The 18,396-nt window shown below is 40.5% G+C and overlaps 1 protein-coding gene across 2 annotated transcripts in view; it reads right to left on the reverse strand.

Moving 5' to 3' along the window:
* The window catches only part of RABEP1 (rabaptin, RAB GTPase binding effector protein 1), a 107,164-nt gene extending 89,021 nt beyond the window's left edge, over positions 1 to 18,143 (reverse strand). For both annotated transcript variants that reach the window (XM_081218734.1, XM_081218733.1), the window contains exon 1: positions 17,894 to 18,143. In XM_081218734.1, coding sequence (XP_081074860.1) covers positions 17,894 to 17,927 — 34 coding nt within the window. In that variant the 5' untranslated portion in view covers positions 17,928 to 18,143. The remainder of the gene's footprint in view (positions 1 to 17,893) is intronic.
* Between the last annotated feature and the right edge of the window lie 253 nt (positions 18,144 to 18,396).

Below are 18,396 nucleotides of genomic sequence, written 5' to 3' on the forward strand. Positions count from 1 at the left end.
AAACTGATAGGGAGGGTTGAGAACTTCAGATACAAAGTGACACACTAGAAGACAGGTAAAAAGTCCCTTCCAAAAGGAAACCATAAACAAACCATAAACAAAACGAAAAGACAATCTATGGAATGGGAGTAAATATTTGCAAACAATACAACTGACAAGGGCTTAATTTCCAAAATATACAAACAGCTCATACAACTCAACAAAAAACGAACAACCCAATCGAAAAATGGGCAGAAGAACTAAATAGATATTTCTCCAAAGAAGACATACAGATGGCCAAAAGGCACATGAAAAGATGCTCAACATCACTAATTATTAGAGAAACATAAATCAAATCTACAATGAGGTATCACCTCACACTGGTCAAAATAGGCATCATTAAAAAGTCTACAAATAACAAATGCTGGAGAGGGTGTGGAAAAAAGGGAACCCTCCTACACCGTTGGTGGCAATTTAAGTTGGTACAGCCACTATGGAAAACAATATGGAGGTTCCTCAAAAAACTAAAAACGTCAGGGGCTTCCCTGGTGGCGCAGTGGTTAAGAATCCGCCTGCCAACGCAGGGGTCATGGGTTCGAGCCCTTGTCCGGGAAGATCCCACATGCTGTGGAGCAACTAAGCCCACGAGCCACAACTACTGAGACTGCACTCTAGAGCCCACGAGCCACAACTACTGAGCCCACATGCCACAACTACCAAAACCTGTGAGCCTAGAGCCTGTGCTCACAACAAGCCACTGCAATGAGAAGCCCACTCACCGCCACTAAAGAAAGCCCATGTGCAGCAACAAAGACCCAAAAATAAAATAGATAATTAATTTAAAAAGAAAAAACCTAAAAACAAAGCTTCCATATGATCCAGCAATCCCACTCCTGAGCATATATCCAGACAAAACTAAAATTCAAAAAAATACATACACCCCCTATGTTCATAGCAGCACTTTTCACAACAGCCAAGGCATGGAAACAACCTAAGTGTCTATCAACAGATGAATGGATCATGATGTGGTACATATACAATGGAATACTACTCAGCCATAAAAAATAAATGAAATAATGCCAGTTGCAGCAACATGGATGCAACTATAGATTATCATGCTAAGTGAAGTAAGTCAGAAAGAGAAAGACAAATTCCATATGATATCACTTATACATGGAATCTAAAACATGACACAAATGAACTTACCTATGAAACAGAAACAAACTCACAGACATAGAGAACAGACTTGTGGTTGCCAAGTGGGAAGCAGGGTGAGAGATGCATGGACTGGGAGTTTGGGGTTAGCAGATGCAAACTATTATATGTAGAACTGATAAACAACAAGGTCCCACTGCAGAGTACAAGGAACTATATTCAATATCCTGTAATAAACCATAATGGGGGGACTTTCCCTGGTGGCACAATGGTTAAGACTCTGTGCTCCCAATGCAGAGGCCCAGGTTTGACCCCTGGTCAGGGAACTAGATCCCACATGCATGCCAGAACTAAGAGTTCACGTGCCACAGCTAAGGAGCCCGTGAGCCACAACTAAGGAGCCCACATGTGGCAACTAAGGAGCTGGCGAGCCACAAGTAAAGAGCCCGCCTACCACAACTAAGACCCAATGCAACCAAAAATAAATATTTTTTTAAAAACATAATGGGAAAGAATATGAAAAAGAATATATATATATGAATCACTGTGCTGTACAGCAGAAATTGACACAACACTGTAAATCAACTATACTTCAATTTTTAAAAAAAGTCCCTTCTAATCCTAAAATTCTGTCACCTTACCATACCTGATTAAAACAAATCCAGGGTATATTTCAAGACAGATAACTATGTAGTAATCAACAGCAAAAGTCTTAAAATTCTGTATACTTTTCAACCAAGCAATTTCACTGCCAAAAATATATCCTAAACAAGTAATAACAATGAGTATGCATGAAGATTTAATTGCAGGACCTCCCTGGTGGCGCTGTGGTTAAGAATCCGCCTGCCAATGCAGGGGACACGGGATTGATCCCTGGTCTGGGAAGATCCCACATGCCGCAGAGCAACTAAGCCTGCATGCCACAACTACTGAGCCCACGTGCTGCAACTACTGAACCTCACGCCCCCAGAGCCCATGCTCCGCAACAAGAGAAAGCACTGCAAATGAGAAACCTGTGCACCTCAATGAAAGAGTAGCCCCTGCTCACCGCAACTAGAGAAAGCCCACGTGCAGCAACGAAGACCCAACGCAGCCAAAAAAAAAAAAAGATTTAATTGCAAGAATGTTGACTTCTTTATTTTGTTTTTTTGTTTGTTTTGTTTGCAGTACGCGGGCCTCTCACTGTTGTGGCCTCTGCCGTTGCAGACTGCTCCGGATGCACAGGCTCAGCAGCCATGGTTCACGGGCCCAGCTGCTCCGCGGCATGTGGGATCTTCCCAGACCGGGGCACGAACCCGTGTCCCCTGCATCGGCAGGCGGACTCTCAACCACTGCACCACAAGGGAAGCCCAGAATGTTCACTTCTTTAATGCATCAGAATTCCAAAACATTAGAAACAAGCAAATGTCTAACAATAGAAAAATGACCCCCCAAATTATGAGGTATCTATACAAGTTTCAAGATGAAACTTTTTCAAAAGAGACCATAACAAATTCTATCAAATCTACAAGGAATAAATATATCCTATGCTATTTAAACTGTTTTCAGCATAATAAAAGATGGCATGTTTCTGAATTTATTTTACTAGGCTAGTATAATCAAGGTACCAAAACCCAAGGTAGTACCAAAATGTAAAACTATAGGCCAATCTGTTATGAATGTAATTTTGCAAAAAAAAAAGTTAAAACATTAGCAAACCTAATCTAGATACATACTAGAACAATCCATCACAAACAAGCTGAGTTTACCTCAAGTATATAAAATCTGTCCCAACATTAGGAAATCCATTAATCAATTCTGTTAGAGATCAAAAAGACCTGAAATAATTTCAATGAATTACAAAGAAAAGGAAAAAAAGTAAAGCAATGAAAAAGGAAACAGCCATGAGAAACAAAGAATGCCCAATATATGGATGATCCATGTGCCTAAAACAGAAAACCCAACAAAGAGAACTAAGAAAATACTAAAAGAAAAAAGAAAAAAAAATACTAAAAGATTTAAAGGAATAAATACTCCCAAGAAGAAATCAGAAGTGAATCTGCAAGTAAAAAATAATAAAGATGTGAGCAAACAGGCTCACATTGGAGGAAAACAGAAGGAGGACTTCCCTGGTGATACAGCAGTTAAGACTCTGTGCTCCCAATGCAGGGCACCCAGGTTTGATCCTTGGTCAGGGAACTAGATCCGCATGCCACAACTAAAGATCCCATGTGCCACAACTAAAGATCCCGCATGCTGCAACTAAGACCCAGCGCAGCCAAATAAATAAATATTTTTAAAAAAGAAAGAAAAAAATCGAAGGAACTTGGATCTTGGACATCCTTGAACAACTGAACCAACCTTGGAATGCTTTACTTCTAAACTTGTTACACTCAAAAAAACCCTTTACTTGTTTAAGCCACTAGGGATTGGATTTCCAATTGCTATGAGAGGTATTCCTGATATAAAAAAATACATCAAAATGTATATATATCAGAAGTATCAAAATTTAAATGTACGTAAATCCTTATTAGTTGTTTCAAAGGTTATTAAGGTAAGTGTTTGCACAAATATCTAGAGATATATGTAGCAGGATGTTTACTACAGTGTTAACTGCAATAGGAAAAAAATTTTAAATATATACCAAGAGAGACCTAGTTAATCATGTTATGGAATCCATACAATGGATTACTATGCAGTCATTAAAAATAACATTTATTACTTAAGTGGGAACAACATCCTATAAAATATTAGAATTTTCACTGAACTTTTAAAAGAGTTTTTTTCATATATTTTAATATACATATAGGGGCTTCCCTGGTGGCCCAGTGGTAAAGAATCCACCTTCCAATGCAGGGGACGCGGGTTCAATCCCTGGTCGGGGAACTAGGATCCCACACACCGTGGGGCAACTAAGCTCGCACGCCACAACTACTGAGCTCACACACCTCCACTAGAGAGCCCACGTGCCACAAACTACAGAGCCCACATGTTCTGGAGGCCGCGCACCACAACTAGAAGAGAAAACCCGCACGCCACAACTAGAGAAGCCTGCATGCTGCAACGAAAGATCCCGCATACCTCAACGAAGATCCCGCATGCTGCAGCTAAGACCCAATGCAGCCCAAAAAATTAAAAAATAAATAATATACATATAAAAACCCTGGAAAAATAACATATCAATAAATGAATGGATATTATCTTTGGGAAATTTTTTTATGCTTTTCTACATTTTCTAAATTGTTTACAATAGGTAGTATTAATTTTTTTTTTTTTTTTTTTTCCGGTACGTGGGCCTCTCACTGTTGTGGCCTCTCCCATTGCGGAGCACAGGCTCCGGATGCACAGGCTCAGCGGCCATGGCTCACGGGCCAGTGACATTTTTTTTTTTCTGGTTTTTTTTTTTTTTTTTTTTTGGCGGTATGCGGGCCTCTCACTGCTGTGGCCTCTCCCATTGCGGAGCACAGGCTCCGGACGCGCAGGCCCAGCGGCCATGGCTCACGGGCCCAGCCGCTCTGCAGCATGTGGGATCTTCCTGGACCGGGGCACGAACCCGTGTCCCCTGCATCGGCAGGCGGACTCTCAACCACTGCGCCACCAGGGGAGCCCGGTAGTATTAATTTTATCTAAAATTATAAAATAATTGCTTACAGAAAGAAAATGAATGACTTAATAAAAGATGTGGAAGTCCTAACTTGACAAACAGCTCATACAGAAACAACTTAAAAATTCAAATGATATTGAAAAAAAAAAAAGGCCAACAATTTCAGAAAAAAACAAAAAATGAAGCAAGTGGATATCTAATTGATATTGAGATAAAGCAGGTCTTTAAAGGTATCAAAGCATTATCAAGTTTGTTCAAAAGAATTCTTAGGCTTCTCTATACCATACATTAGCAATGAGAGAAAGAATAAACTTGGACAATATCTGTAACAAATAAAAGACAAAGGCCAATGTCTATGAAATAAAGATATTTATAAATTAATAAGAAAATGGCAAAGGACATGAAGAGGCAATGCACAACGAAAACAAATGGTCAATACATTTTTTAAAGCCTAATCACACCCACCAAAATGGTATCTTAATTGCTGTTACAGGTTGCATTTAGAAACTTAAAACAGCAATAAGATACCACTTTGCCTATGCTATTGGTAACAATTAAGTCTATACTTAATGTTAACAAGGGTGAGGTGACACTAAAAGACATCAGCACTAATGGTAGAAATGTAAACTAGAACGAGATATCTGGAAAGCAATTTAGTAATATATAAATATATCAAAACCTCATACTTTTTGATTCAGAACTCTCTGGGAAATAATCAAAGATGACATCAAAGACTAATGTCCAAAGATGTCTGCTGTAGAATTATTTACTAATAGCAAGATCTTACAAATAATCAAATAGGCAGTAATAGAAAAATAATTAAGTTATTTTTACAACTTAATGTATAACAAACATATGATAAATTAGACTTTTAAAGCCAACGTTTTTTGAAAAACTTACAACACAGAAAAATTTTACATCATAATTAAAAATAGCAGAATACAAAACCACATGTGCAATATGATCAACTGGTTAAAAATTTTATTTGTTGATATAAAACATGGCCAGAAATACACTAAAATGACAAAATATTCCAAAGGATGGAATTATAAGTCCAGTTTTCTTTATACTTTCTTTGTACTTTATGGTTTAAAACACACACACACACACACACACACACACACACACAACCTGGGGTTTTGTTTTAACTTTGCCCCTTTTTTAATGATCTGAGAGTTTACTTAAATAAAACTGACCTGATAGTGGGTGGAATTTAAATAGTCAGGGGAACCTGGATCCTGAGCAATTCACTAAACTTTCATTTCCTCATTGCGAAATAGGGATAATACCAACCTTAAAGAATTCAGAGAATTAAATAATTAATGCACTTAAAGTGCTTTATGGCACTCTAAAGATACTTGTTAAAGATACACCTTTCTCCTTAGTTTATAACTAAATCAATGAAGGTTTTTTTTAAGGTCTTTTTTTTCTGGGGTGGGGGAAGGGGGCAGGAGAGGGGAGCATGGTGGGCAGACTTAATGTGATCATTCCAAATTTTATCTGAATGAGTAAATACCTAAGAATAGTTCAGGAAAATTCTAGAAAATAAATAATGAAGGGTTCCTGACTCTTTAAAATATTAAAACATTAGAAAGTAGGGGAAAAAGTCATTTTAACTATGGGTATAACACCAGAACAGATAAATCAATCAAACACAATACTATTCAGAAACGGACTCAGGTATTCCTGGATATTTAGCATATAATAAATGGTGGCATTTCAAAATCAATGGAGAAAAATGGATTAATCACTACATGGTGCAATAACATCTGGCTAGCCATTTGAAAATAAATAGTAGTAAAAGCTAGATTCCTATCTCAGTCCTTACATCAAAATAAATTCCAAAGTGATCAAACATTTAAAAGTAAATACTAGAAGGTAACATAGACAAAGAGGTAGAAGGAAACCTAGAAGCCATTAAGGAAAAAACTGATAAACCCATACGCCAAAACATCTCAAAGTTAAAAAACAAAATGGGGGAAATTTTTGCTACATTTGCTACACACATGATAAAGAGGTCAACTGCCCCATATGCAAATAATTTCTTAAATTAAGGAGCTATAAGCTCTCTTATACCCTGATGGTGAGCCTGTAAATTGTCCAACCTTTCTGAAAAAGAATTTGACATTTGCCATTAAATTTTTAAATGTTTACTTATTTATTTTGGCTGCGCAGGGTCTTAGTTGCAGCACGTGAGATCTTTAGTTATGGCATTTGGACTCTTGGTTGAGGCATGCATGCAGGATGTAGTTCCCTGAGCAGGGATCGAAGCCAGACCCCCTACATTGGGAGAGTGGAGTCTTACCCACTGGACCACCAGAGAAGTCCCGCCATTAAATTTTTAAACGTTCATATTCTTCGACTCAGTAATTTTGGTTCAAGGAATTTATAACACAAAAACACTCACATGAGCCTGTGAAGACAGGTACAAGGATATTAGCTGAAGTTTTATAATAACAGCACAAATATTCATCAATGGGGACTTACTTTAAAAAATTATAGTGTATCTGTATTATGCAGCCACAAAAATGATCTATTTCAAAAATGATGACATTATCTATACCAAAAACAAAGTAAAGAAAAAGGAAGGTTGAGAAGAGCGTATACAGCATGATTCCACTTTTAAATCATCAGAATACACATTTTTTTTAAAAAACCAGAAAAATATCTACCAGACCCTTATCAGTGTTTATCTCTGAGGGGTGAGCTTATGAGCTTATATGGACTTTTCCCTTCGTATTATATACATTTATAAATTTTTAACAAACATGTTATTTTTGACACAAAAGTTTTTTTTAATTAAGAAATTTAAAATCACATCCATGAAAGAATAAACAAATACATAAATGGAACAGAACGGTGAGCCTAGGAATAGATCCACACGAATATAGTCGACTGATCTGTGACAAAGAAGGACAGGCAATTCAATGGAGAAAGGACAGTCTTTTCAACAAATGATGGTGCTGGAACAACTGGATATCCACATGCAAACATGAAAGAAAAAAATCTAGCTACAGACCTTACACCCTTTACAAAAAAATAACTTAAAATGAGTCACAGGGGCTTCCCTGGTGGCGCAGTGGTTGAGAGTCTGCCTGCCGATGCAGGGGACACGGGTTCGTGCCCTGGTCCAGGAGGATCCCACGTGCCGCGGAGCAGCTGGGCCCGTGAGCCATGGTTGCTGAGCCTGTGCGTCCGGAGCCTGTGCTCCGCAACGGGAGAGGCCACAACGGTGAGAGGCCCGCGTACCGCAAAAAAAAAAAAAATAGTCACAGACCTAAATGTAAAATGCAAAACTATGAAACTCCTAGAGCGAAACATAGTAGAAAATCTAGATGACCTTGGGTTATGGCAATGACTTTTTAGATATTGCACCAAAGGCACGACCTATGAAAGAAATAATTATAAGTTGGATTTCATTAAATTTAAAACTTCTGTTTGTGAAAAACACTGTCAAGGGCAAAGACAAGCCACAGATTTGGAGAAAATACTTGCAAAAGACATATCTGACAAAGTCCAGTTATCCAAAATATACAATGCACTCTTAAAACTAAACAATAAGAAAATTAACAACCTCATTAAAAGTTACGCAAAAATTCTGAACAGACACCTCACAAAAGAAGATATACAGATAATGAATAACCTCAACATCATCTGTCTTTAGGGAACTGCAAATTAAAACAATGAGATACCACTGCACATCTACTAGAATGGCTAAAATCCAAAACACAGACACTTGCCAAATGCTGGAAAAAGTGGAACAACAGGAATGCTCATTTGTGGCTGGTGGGAATGCAAAATGGTACAGCCACTTCAACATACTCTTACCATATGATCCAGCAATCACACTCCTTAATATTTAACCAAATGAGTGGAAAACTTAGATCCACACAGAAATCTGCATTATAGTAATTTATTCATAACTACTAAAACTTGGAAGCAATCATGAGGTCCTTCAATAACTGAATAACTGGTACATCTAGACAATGAAATATTAATCAGTGCTAAAAAAAGAAATGGGCTACCAAGCCACAAAAAGACATGAAGAAACCTTAAATGTATATTACTAAGTGAAAGAAGCCAATCTGAAAAGCCTACATAACTGTATGATTCCAACTATATAACATTCTGGAAAAGGGAGAAACCATGGAGACAGTAAAAAGATCAGTGTTTACCAAGCATTCAGGGGAAAAGAGGGATGAGGAGGTAGAACACGGCATTTCTAAGGCAGTGAAACTGTTCTGTATGATATTACAATGGTCAATGGATAGATGCACTGCATGTTTGTCCAAACCCACAGAATGTACACCACCAAGAGTGAACACTAATGTAAATGATGGACTTTGGTTGATAATGATGTGCAGGTTCATCGATTGTTTAAAAATGTACCACACTGGTGTGGAGTGTCGATGGTCGGGGAGTCTGACAGGGAGGGGGTATAAGGAAACTCTCTGTACTTTCTGTTCAATTTTGCTATGAAAATAAAACTACTCTAATTTTAAAAAATACACAACACAGTGTAAGGCATATAATACCTCAATAAATCACAGCTTCCGTTTTATTATGAACTCATATGATATAGAGGAATAAAACAAATTTGAGGGAACGTTAGCATACATTAAAAAGAGTTGAGAGTTTTGATCAAAAAAGAACATATTTGCTGCTTGTTGCACGAGTCACATAGATTCCATGTCTGGAATATTCCACTAATATTAGGGACACCATTTTAGGAAGAGCACTAGCAAACTACATGGTATTAGAACGTCTGGCTAGCCAAGCAAAGGAAGCTGCAAAGAATGGAGAGGGTATAGAATCCTCACATGAGGAACTGCCAAGATAGAAGCAAGCTCTTTAAATATCTGAAGACCCTTTGTGTGGAAGAGAAAATAGACTAATTTTGACTCATTCACAAGGCCAGAACCATGGCGTAGAAGTTGTAGGGAAGTGATTTCAGCCCAACAAAGTTAAGAATTTACTAATACAGTTACCACAAAAAGTGGCCATGTTCTAGGAAGACTGGATTTCATCCGTCAGGAGTAAATGCAGAACAAATTTTTGCAATAGAGATGGATCTAACCTGTTAATGGCCCTTCTGTAACTGTCTACTGAGGCTTACTTACTAGGTTCACAATAAAATGAAAGACAGAAGTAGTGTCAGGCAGACTCTATTCCACAGTAGCTAAGAAAGCTGGGGATATAAGATCTAGATGAGGGAGGGGGGAGGCCAGGTGGGCGGCAGCAGTTTATTTATAAATAATAAATAAATATAGCAGGAGCTTAGAGAAAGCAATCAAGTAGACATCAATTTGGGACTAAATGGTAACTATCAAGTTTGTATTGATTTTTCATACACTTAACCAATGGAATAGTAACCCACATCATGGTTCCCCCACCCCCACCCCATTGGATGTCCCACAATAAGGACCCAATCATACCCTGTACTTTATTATTCTAACACCCTTTCTCAACCCAGGTTCCATGACAGAGTTAAATCCTAATGCCCAAGGTATTCAATGTACATAATGAATTAACTTCTCTCCTGTGCATCTAAAATGGTACTGGTTACATCACCTTTAAGATAACTTGGGAACATAGCCAAATTATTTTCTGTGTTCTGTGCTTAAGATGAGGAACCCAGCCAAGTATAAACAATCTCATCTGTAATGAAGGTTGCAAAACAACAACTTCCATGAGGACAGGCACCTTGTCTACCTTGTTTGTAGCTCATACCCAAATCACATATGTTGAATAAATGAATAAAAGAATGGAGACTACACTTATATTTAGTCAGTTTCTCTTCTACCTCGAGCTTTCTCTACCTTTCTTTCTCACACATCCTTTCCTTTTTCCCTTCTGTTTTGGAGGATGAGATCCCTTTCTCTCCTCCTGAAACTCAAGCTCTTGATGCATCTTATCTGCTCTTAATTCCTCAGAGATCTAGTCCATATTTATTTTCTTCTTGATAACTTCAGGTTCTCCCTTCTCAGGGGCAGTTCCTCCAGCATCTACAATTATTGAAAAATAAATAATTATCAAGAAAGTCTCAGGACTTCCCTGGTGGTCCAGTGGTTAAGACTCCAGGCTCCCAATGCAGGGGGCCCGGGTTCGATCACTGGTCACGGAACTGGATCCCGCATGCTGCAACTAAGAGCCCACATGCCACAACTAAAAGATCCCACATGCGGCAACCAAGATCCCACGTGCCGCAATGAACACCCAGCGCAGCCAAACAAATAAATAAATATTTTTTTAAAAAATTCTCATGCGTTCTGACTGTAATCAAGTTACATCCATTCTATGATTCCTTTCTAGCAATGTCATAATGACGCACCCAGAGAAAGTTCATTCTACATAAACAGAAGCAGTAACCAGAAGACAGGTGACAACCCCACTCTACTCCTAAATTCTAGTGTTGGCTCTGCTACAATGCAAGTCACTTCTGCTTCTTTAGTCCTTAATTTCCTGATCTCTAAAATGAGGGAAGATAAGTCTTTAGGATTCTTTTCAAGGATATGTCTCTGTATCTACTACTCTCTATAGGCTAAATACATCTGCAGTGAGTAAAAGTAATGGTGAGGCAAATTTCCACTTAATTAAAGGATAACCAAAACATCAGAACTAGTCAAAACTAGGATGTCGTGAGTTCCTTCTCTCTCCAGAGGCATTCAAACAGAAATCAGTCTACCACTTGGAAAAGATTCAAGTATCTAATGAGAAAACTGAACAAAGGCACCTTCCTTCATAGCTCTCCCTGTTCTACTCGTAGTAAGTTTCACCTGTGATCCAACAGAGAACTATCACTAGGCACGTCCTCATTTCACATTAGTGTGCCTAAGGCCCATTCCCTCCACTAGATCATAAAATTCCTGAAATCAGAATTATATCTCGTTCATTTCCACAGCCCTTCTGCATTACCTGGCACAGCTGTCCTACACAAAAATAAACAGAACAATTGTTTACTAAATATTCCTATGAAGACTAAACTCAATGTAATGACTGATTATACAAAAAGAGCACATGAAATTTCACTGAATAAAAACGTAGTATATGATGTACTCAAGATATTTTAGAAATCAGAGCCCTTAAGAGTCAAAGGCAGTTCCATCCACAGGTAGTCAGGTAAGACATACAAATTAAAGGATTATTACACAATCCCAGGCTACTGTATGTTGGGACAGACTGTGTTAGTCAGACTGTGGGGTAAGCTCATGGCTTTTGTGTTTCTGATCAAGTTTAGTAGTTGGGAGATTTATCAAGTAATAATAAACAAACCAAATATATGGATTATTGAATAAATGGTGTTATACAATTGGCTTGGGCTTCCCTGGTGGCACAGTGGTTAAGAATCCACCTGCCAATGCAGGGGACACGGGTTCGAGCTCTGATCCGGGAAGATCCCACATGCCGCGGAGCAACTAAGCCCATGCGCCACAACTACTGAGCCTGCGCTCTAAAGCCCACGAGCCACTACTACTGAAGCCAGTGTGCCTAGAGCCCAGTTTTCCACAACGAGAAGCCACCACAATGAGGAGCCCGCGCACTGCAACGAAGAGTAGCCCGCACTCGCCTCAACTAGAGAAAGCCCGTGCGCAGCAACGAAGACCCAATGCAGCCAAAAATAAATAAATAAAATAAATTTTTTTTTTAAAAATTGGCTTTATCCACTTGGAAGAAAAATAAAGTTAGAACACTATATCACATCAAAAATAAATTCCAGATGCAGGCAGCTTCCCCCAGCAAGCCAGAAAGCAGCTTTCCAGGAAGTTCTACAGATGTGGTCTCTCAATGATCACTACCCTTCAGAGGGCCACAGCTGTACCCTCTCCAACAAAGTCAGGATTTCAGTTCTGGGAGCAGCCTCTTGAAGATTTGCTCCTTCCCTAGGTGCTCTGCCTTAGCCCTAGAGGTAGTAGCTGCTCCCTATATCTACTATTCCTGTATTCTTTAGGGTTTTCTTTTTCTCTTAGGTAATCTCCTGTTTAGTTAATAATTATTTACATTAAGCTTTACCTGTTAAATTTAAAAATAAATAAATTCCAGATGGTCTAAAGTACTAAATATGAGACGAAACTATGAAAGTGGTGAAAATGAGATGTTTTTGTTGTTGTTGGGTTTTTTTTGTTTTTGATTTTTTAATAAAAAGAGGTCTTCCTAAGAAACCCAGAAACCATTCATTTTTTTAAATGGTCAAAGGACTTCCCTGGTGGCACAGTGGTTAAGACTCCACGCTCTCAATGCAGGGGGCCCGGGTTCGATCCCTGGCCGAGGAACTAGATCCCACATGCATGCCACAACTAAGGAGCCCAAGAGCTTCAACTAAGGAGCCCACATGCCACAACTAAGACCCGGAACAACCAAATAAAAATAAATATTTTTTTAAAAAGTGATCAGGTCTACATAAAAATTAAAGCTTTCTGCACAACAAAAGAAAAAATAAATATATATAATTACTATCAGGAAAGTACAAATTAAAAAGCCATCATTTTACCTACTTGATTAAAACCCTTCAATGGCTTCCCTTAGAGCTCTAACGCTAAAGCCCACTCAGGCCAGCCTATACCTATTTGACCCTCTCATTAGCTCTAGCCCGGCACACTGACCTTTCTTCAGTTATCTTACTCATCCTGCTTCTTCCAAAAAAGGGACTCCTGCTCATCCACTGGGTCTCAGCTCTAGGACCACTTCCTCAGAAACCTTTCCTGGACTAAATAAATGGGTCAAATTCCTCAATTACAGCATTGTGTACCTCTCACAGCTGCTCAGCCCAAAAACCTCCTAATGATCCTTGACCCCTCTCTCTTTTGCATCCCATATCTAATCCAAATCCTGCTGGCCATGCCTTCGAAATATAACCTCCACCAATGCACCCTGGTCTCAGCCTCATCATCTTTTTCCTGGATTAATGTGTCCCTTGCCTTCCTTTACTCTACTGCCAATCTACCACCCAGAGTGGTTTGGTTTTTTTTTTTTTTAATGTAAGTCAGATCACATCACTCCTCTGCTCAAAACATTTTTAATGATTCCCCATAGTGAAAGCCAATCTTTGCAATGCTTCTAGAGCCCAGAAGACCTGCCACCACCCCATTACCTTTCACCTCATATTCTACTACTCTCTTCTCCCTTCCTCTCCCACCTCCTTCCACCCACTGCCCCAATAATTTCATTCTAGCCACACTGACCTCCATGCCATCCCTCAAACATGCCAGACACATTTCTTCCCTAAGGCATTTGCAAGAATTGATCCCTATGTCTGGAACACTCTTCCTCCAGATATCCTCATATTACCTCTTCTATCACCTTCAAGTCTCTGGTCAAATGTCATCCTTGCAATAAGGCTACTCTGACCACCCTATTTAAAACCAGCCTATTCCCCTTCCTTTTACCCTGCTCTATTTTTTCTTTTTTCCATAGCACTTATCACCTAACAATCCATATGTTTTGCTTATGTTTGTTGTTTAATATCTGTTTCTCCCACACTAGGGCAGGGTTATTTATTATCTGTGTTGCCCACTGATGTATTCCAAATATCTAGAATTGTGCCTGGCAAGTAGTACACACTCACATTTGTTGAGCAGTTTTGTACTTGTCTGTGGGATTGTCTAATTAATGGCCTTCTGATTCACTACCTAGGAACAGGGACTGGGTTTGGGTTTCTTCGTCATTTTATTCCCTAGGGCCTAGCATAAGGCTTGGCCTAGACTGGGCGTTAACTGAAGAATACCTTTTTTTTTTTTTTTTTTGTCTATCAGAAGATACAAATTTAAAACAACTGACATTATCCAGGGTTTGGAAAAGTGTAGAGGAAATCCACCCTCTCATATACTATTGGCAGGTATGTAAATTGATACTTTTTGAGAGTAAGCTAGCAATGGTTATTAAAATTTAATTCACTCAGAGCTCATGCCCTTTAATTCATAGTCTTACGGAAGTAAAAGCAAAAGTACCTGAAAAATATGTACAACAATATTACAGAACTGCTTATAATGAAAAAATTAAAGCATCAATAAAGATATAGGCAAATAAATCATGTGTGGTACATGCGTATGACAGAACATTCATTAACAAGAATGAGGTAGATCTATAACATTGAACTGGAAAGTAGTCCACGATCTAGTAAACAGATCGAGGGCTCTGGCATCAGGTGACCTGGATTTGAATCCTGGCTCCCCTCACTTCTAGCTATGTAACTCTAGGCACTTTTAACTTCTCTGTGCTTCAGTTTCCTCATCAATAAAACAGGAACAATATTATAATAGCACCCACCTCACTGATAAGAAGATCTCCTGAGATAATGCATGCAGTGTCTATAGCACATTATATGGCCACATAACCATTTACAAGTATATGATAATTATAGCTAACATTTATAAGCAAAATAGACAAGCTGCAGACCTATGTATGTAAAGCATGTCCATTTCGGGGGAAAAGGTAGCATGTCTGTGTTAACTATAGAAAAAAAAGTCAAGAAGGATAGAAAACTTAGTATTGGTTTTCTCTGGGAGATGGGAGGAGACATACTTCTTAATAGCCATACTTTTTTAATGGAAGGATTTTAGAATACAGTGTTTTTAAATAAAAAAGAAATGAAGTAAAATCAGAGCAAATGCTTCTAAGAGTTTAACTTAGATTTTAAAATGTTAAAATTTTAAAAATTTTACATTCTATATAGTCTTTGAATTATCAAGGTAAAATGAAATAAGCTGAAATTTGTCTATTAAAGTTACCTTTGTTCTAAACGAGTAAACTAAGATGCATGATCAAAAAAATAGTTTTCGAAAAACTTACAAAAGAAAAAATTAAAGAGAATTAAAAGAAAATTATTACATTTTACCCTGTCGATTTACACACAAATAAATTCTTTTCTTAATCTACGATATCTCCATGAAAAATAAACCTATGTCAAAGAAGGAAAAGAAAACAATGTCAACGTAAAATAAAACTGCCTCTAAAATGGGATACCTGGGAATTCCCTGGAGGTCCAGTGATTAGGACTCTGCGCTCTAACTGCCGAGGGCCTGGGTTAAATCCCTGGTCAGGGAACTAGGATCACACAAGCCACGCAGCGTGGTCAAATAAATAAATAAAATGGGATAAAAGCTAGATTAAAGTCAAAAAGTAAAAGTTATCTTTTACTGCCCGTTTAACTCAAAAGAATTCTGCAATTGTTTGGGTTTTGTTTGTTTGTTTGTTTTTTTATATCAGCAAGGCTAGGAAATTCAAGCATGCTTAAAGCTAAAGTGTTACGAAGTGATCTATGTTAAGTTCAGCCAAAGGGAAAAATTAAATCCCCAAGATGAACTTCTAAGAAGACACTGATACAAAGCGTTCAAATATACCGAACTCTCTCCTTTTGTAAACAGTAGCTGTGGCTGCTCATTTACTACATTAACTGAAAATAAATACTGCAATCTATGCAAACTAAATCTCATCCCACGGTCACAGGATTTGAAAAATAGGGAATAAACCTGTCCTAAGAATACAAGATTTCCTAAAGCTAATTTTTCCTAGCCTCTTTCAAATGCTTAGTCACTTCTGCCTATTTACAAGGAAGACCGTTTCACGTCTAGAAAGAGGCAGGGAATTTTGATTCCAGACTGTCATGTCACCTGAGCCGTCCTAGACGTTTGTTTCCATGCAACTCAAGAGAAGGCAGCTGCCAGTTAAGCATACCTACCACTCCAGATCAAAACCAGAAGACACTGGGGCTCTCTCTATTCTGCCTCTGTCTGCAAAAACAAAGAGGTGTTTGTGGAAAAGGGAAGTTTTCTTCCCTGACACCAAATGCAAAAGGTGAGGATTAAAATGTAGCCTGAAAACGTCCCCATTTCCTCTAACAGTCCACCAGAAATGCCTCCCTTCTCCTCTACTGAAACAGAAACAGCAACCAGATTCTTACACAACTCCAGATGTAGGTACCAGACATGTCTCCTTAGGCAACTAACAAAATCTAAAACTAGAGGCAAACAGGCTAGGGAACACACTTCCAAGAAAGCAGCTAGCATTAAAATCTGATAACATTGTTTCAGGTTCCTCAAAGGCAACAAAAGAGAGTAAGGTCTTCATGAAAGATTATTTTAAGAGACAACCCTAGGCAAAGGCAGGTTTTTAAGCACCTACCATGGGCCCAGCACCAAATCCCGACATTCCACTCACACAAGATTCTAAGCACACACGCTGATTACAGAAATACACCTGAAAGAACTCTCTTGCCCAGATACAGCAGTACCTTGTCAAGGACCAGGCACAGTCTTTCCAAACATAACTCCAGGTGGTAAAACCTGGAACCACGTGGTCAATCTCCGAAGCAGAGCTTAAGCCAATTTCCCAGAAGGTCATGAAGGACTGACAACCACCTGGGACTAATTAGGATGGGGCTCTTTTTCCTTCCCTGGATATAAGTGCTATAAAAGACAGGCTTCCTCGACTTCACCATTCTCATTATTCCCCAAAACCGCCTTAATAATACTAACCAGTTTACATAATACATGTTGCCTCCTTTATAAGTAAAATATAAAGGCACGAATTAACCTCTTTTCATGAGAATACTCAAGTTCAAAGAGGCTAAGAAACCTGCATAGTGCTTGTTAGTGAAGGCTCCAGGTCCTGCAGACGCCCAGGCCCCAGCACTTACCATTAAGCCACAATGCCTCTCAAGGAACGCTACTAAATCCAGCTACTGATCCCAACCAGTTTCACGCCACAAAACTGAGCTCAAAGCGCTCAGTGGCATGGATGGGGGGCGGGGCGGGGCGTGGGGAGGGTACATCACCACTACCTAAGCAATTTTTTTTCTTTAACGAATATAGCACATGTTCCTGATTTCCATCCTCCCCACGGGCAGAACCCACGTGCCGGCCCCACCGCTACCCACAGCAGCTCCCTCTCCACGCTCCCCAGCTTCTGCCTGGTCGCCCGCAGCCTCCTCACGCCCCTCCCTCCACCCCCACCCCAGCCAGGGCTAAAGCCGGCACCTCCCGCCCCCTCCCCAGCGACGGCTGCCCAGGCCCCCGCACCGCCCTCGCGCGCAGCCGGCGCCGGAACCCGCGCGCTCCCGCCTCCGCCCGGCAGGGTCACCCCCGGGGCCTGCGCGCGCCCTTCCCGCCGCCCGGAGGTCCCCCCGCGACGCCGGCGCTGGGCAGGCCGCGCCCGCCGCGCCTGCCATGGTGGGCGACTCACCGTCAGGCTGAGGAGCCGGGCCCGGCTGCGCCATGGCCGGGCGGCCGGCCTCGGGGAGCGGGAATGGGCGGGGAAGCGGCGTCCCGGGCTCCTACAGGCTCAGCTGGCGGAGGAGGCGTCGACCGAGCCGCCGCCGCCACCGCCCAGGGAGGAACCGCTAAGGCTGGAGCCGCCGGCGCCGCCACAGCCGCGGGCAGAGACGGACCCGAGCGCCGACCTCCGCCTCCTCATCCTGACAGCGGGAAATAAGCAGCGCGCAGGCGCGGGGGGATGGGGCGGCACGTGACGTCCCCCTGAGGGGAGGGGCGGGGCTTCGCGAGGGGTTGGGGAGCGTGGCGCGAGGGGGAGGCTGAAGGAGGAGCGGAGCGCGGCGGGTAGGGTGGGATGGGGGAGGAGGAGGCTGAATAGGGGAGGAGGGGGAGAGGGAAGAGGAGGAGAGTGGCGGCGGGGAAGGCCCGGCCTTGTGCAGGGGCCGCTCCGGGCCCTCCGCCCCAGCACAGAGG

The sequence above is a fragment of the Mesoplodon bidens genome, assembly GCF_964165515.1.
Source record: "Mesoplodon bidens genome assembly, chromosome: 19".
Taxonomy (NCBI): Eukaryota; Metazoa; Chordata; class Mammalia; order Artiodactyla; family Ziphiidae; genus Mesoplodon; species Mesoplodon bidens.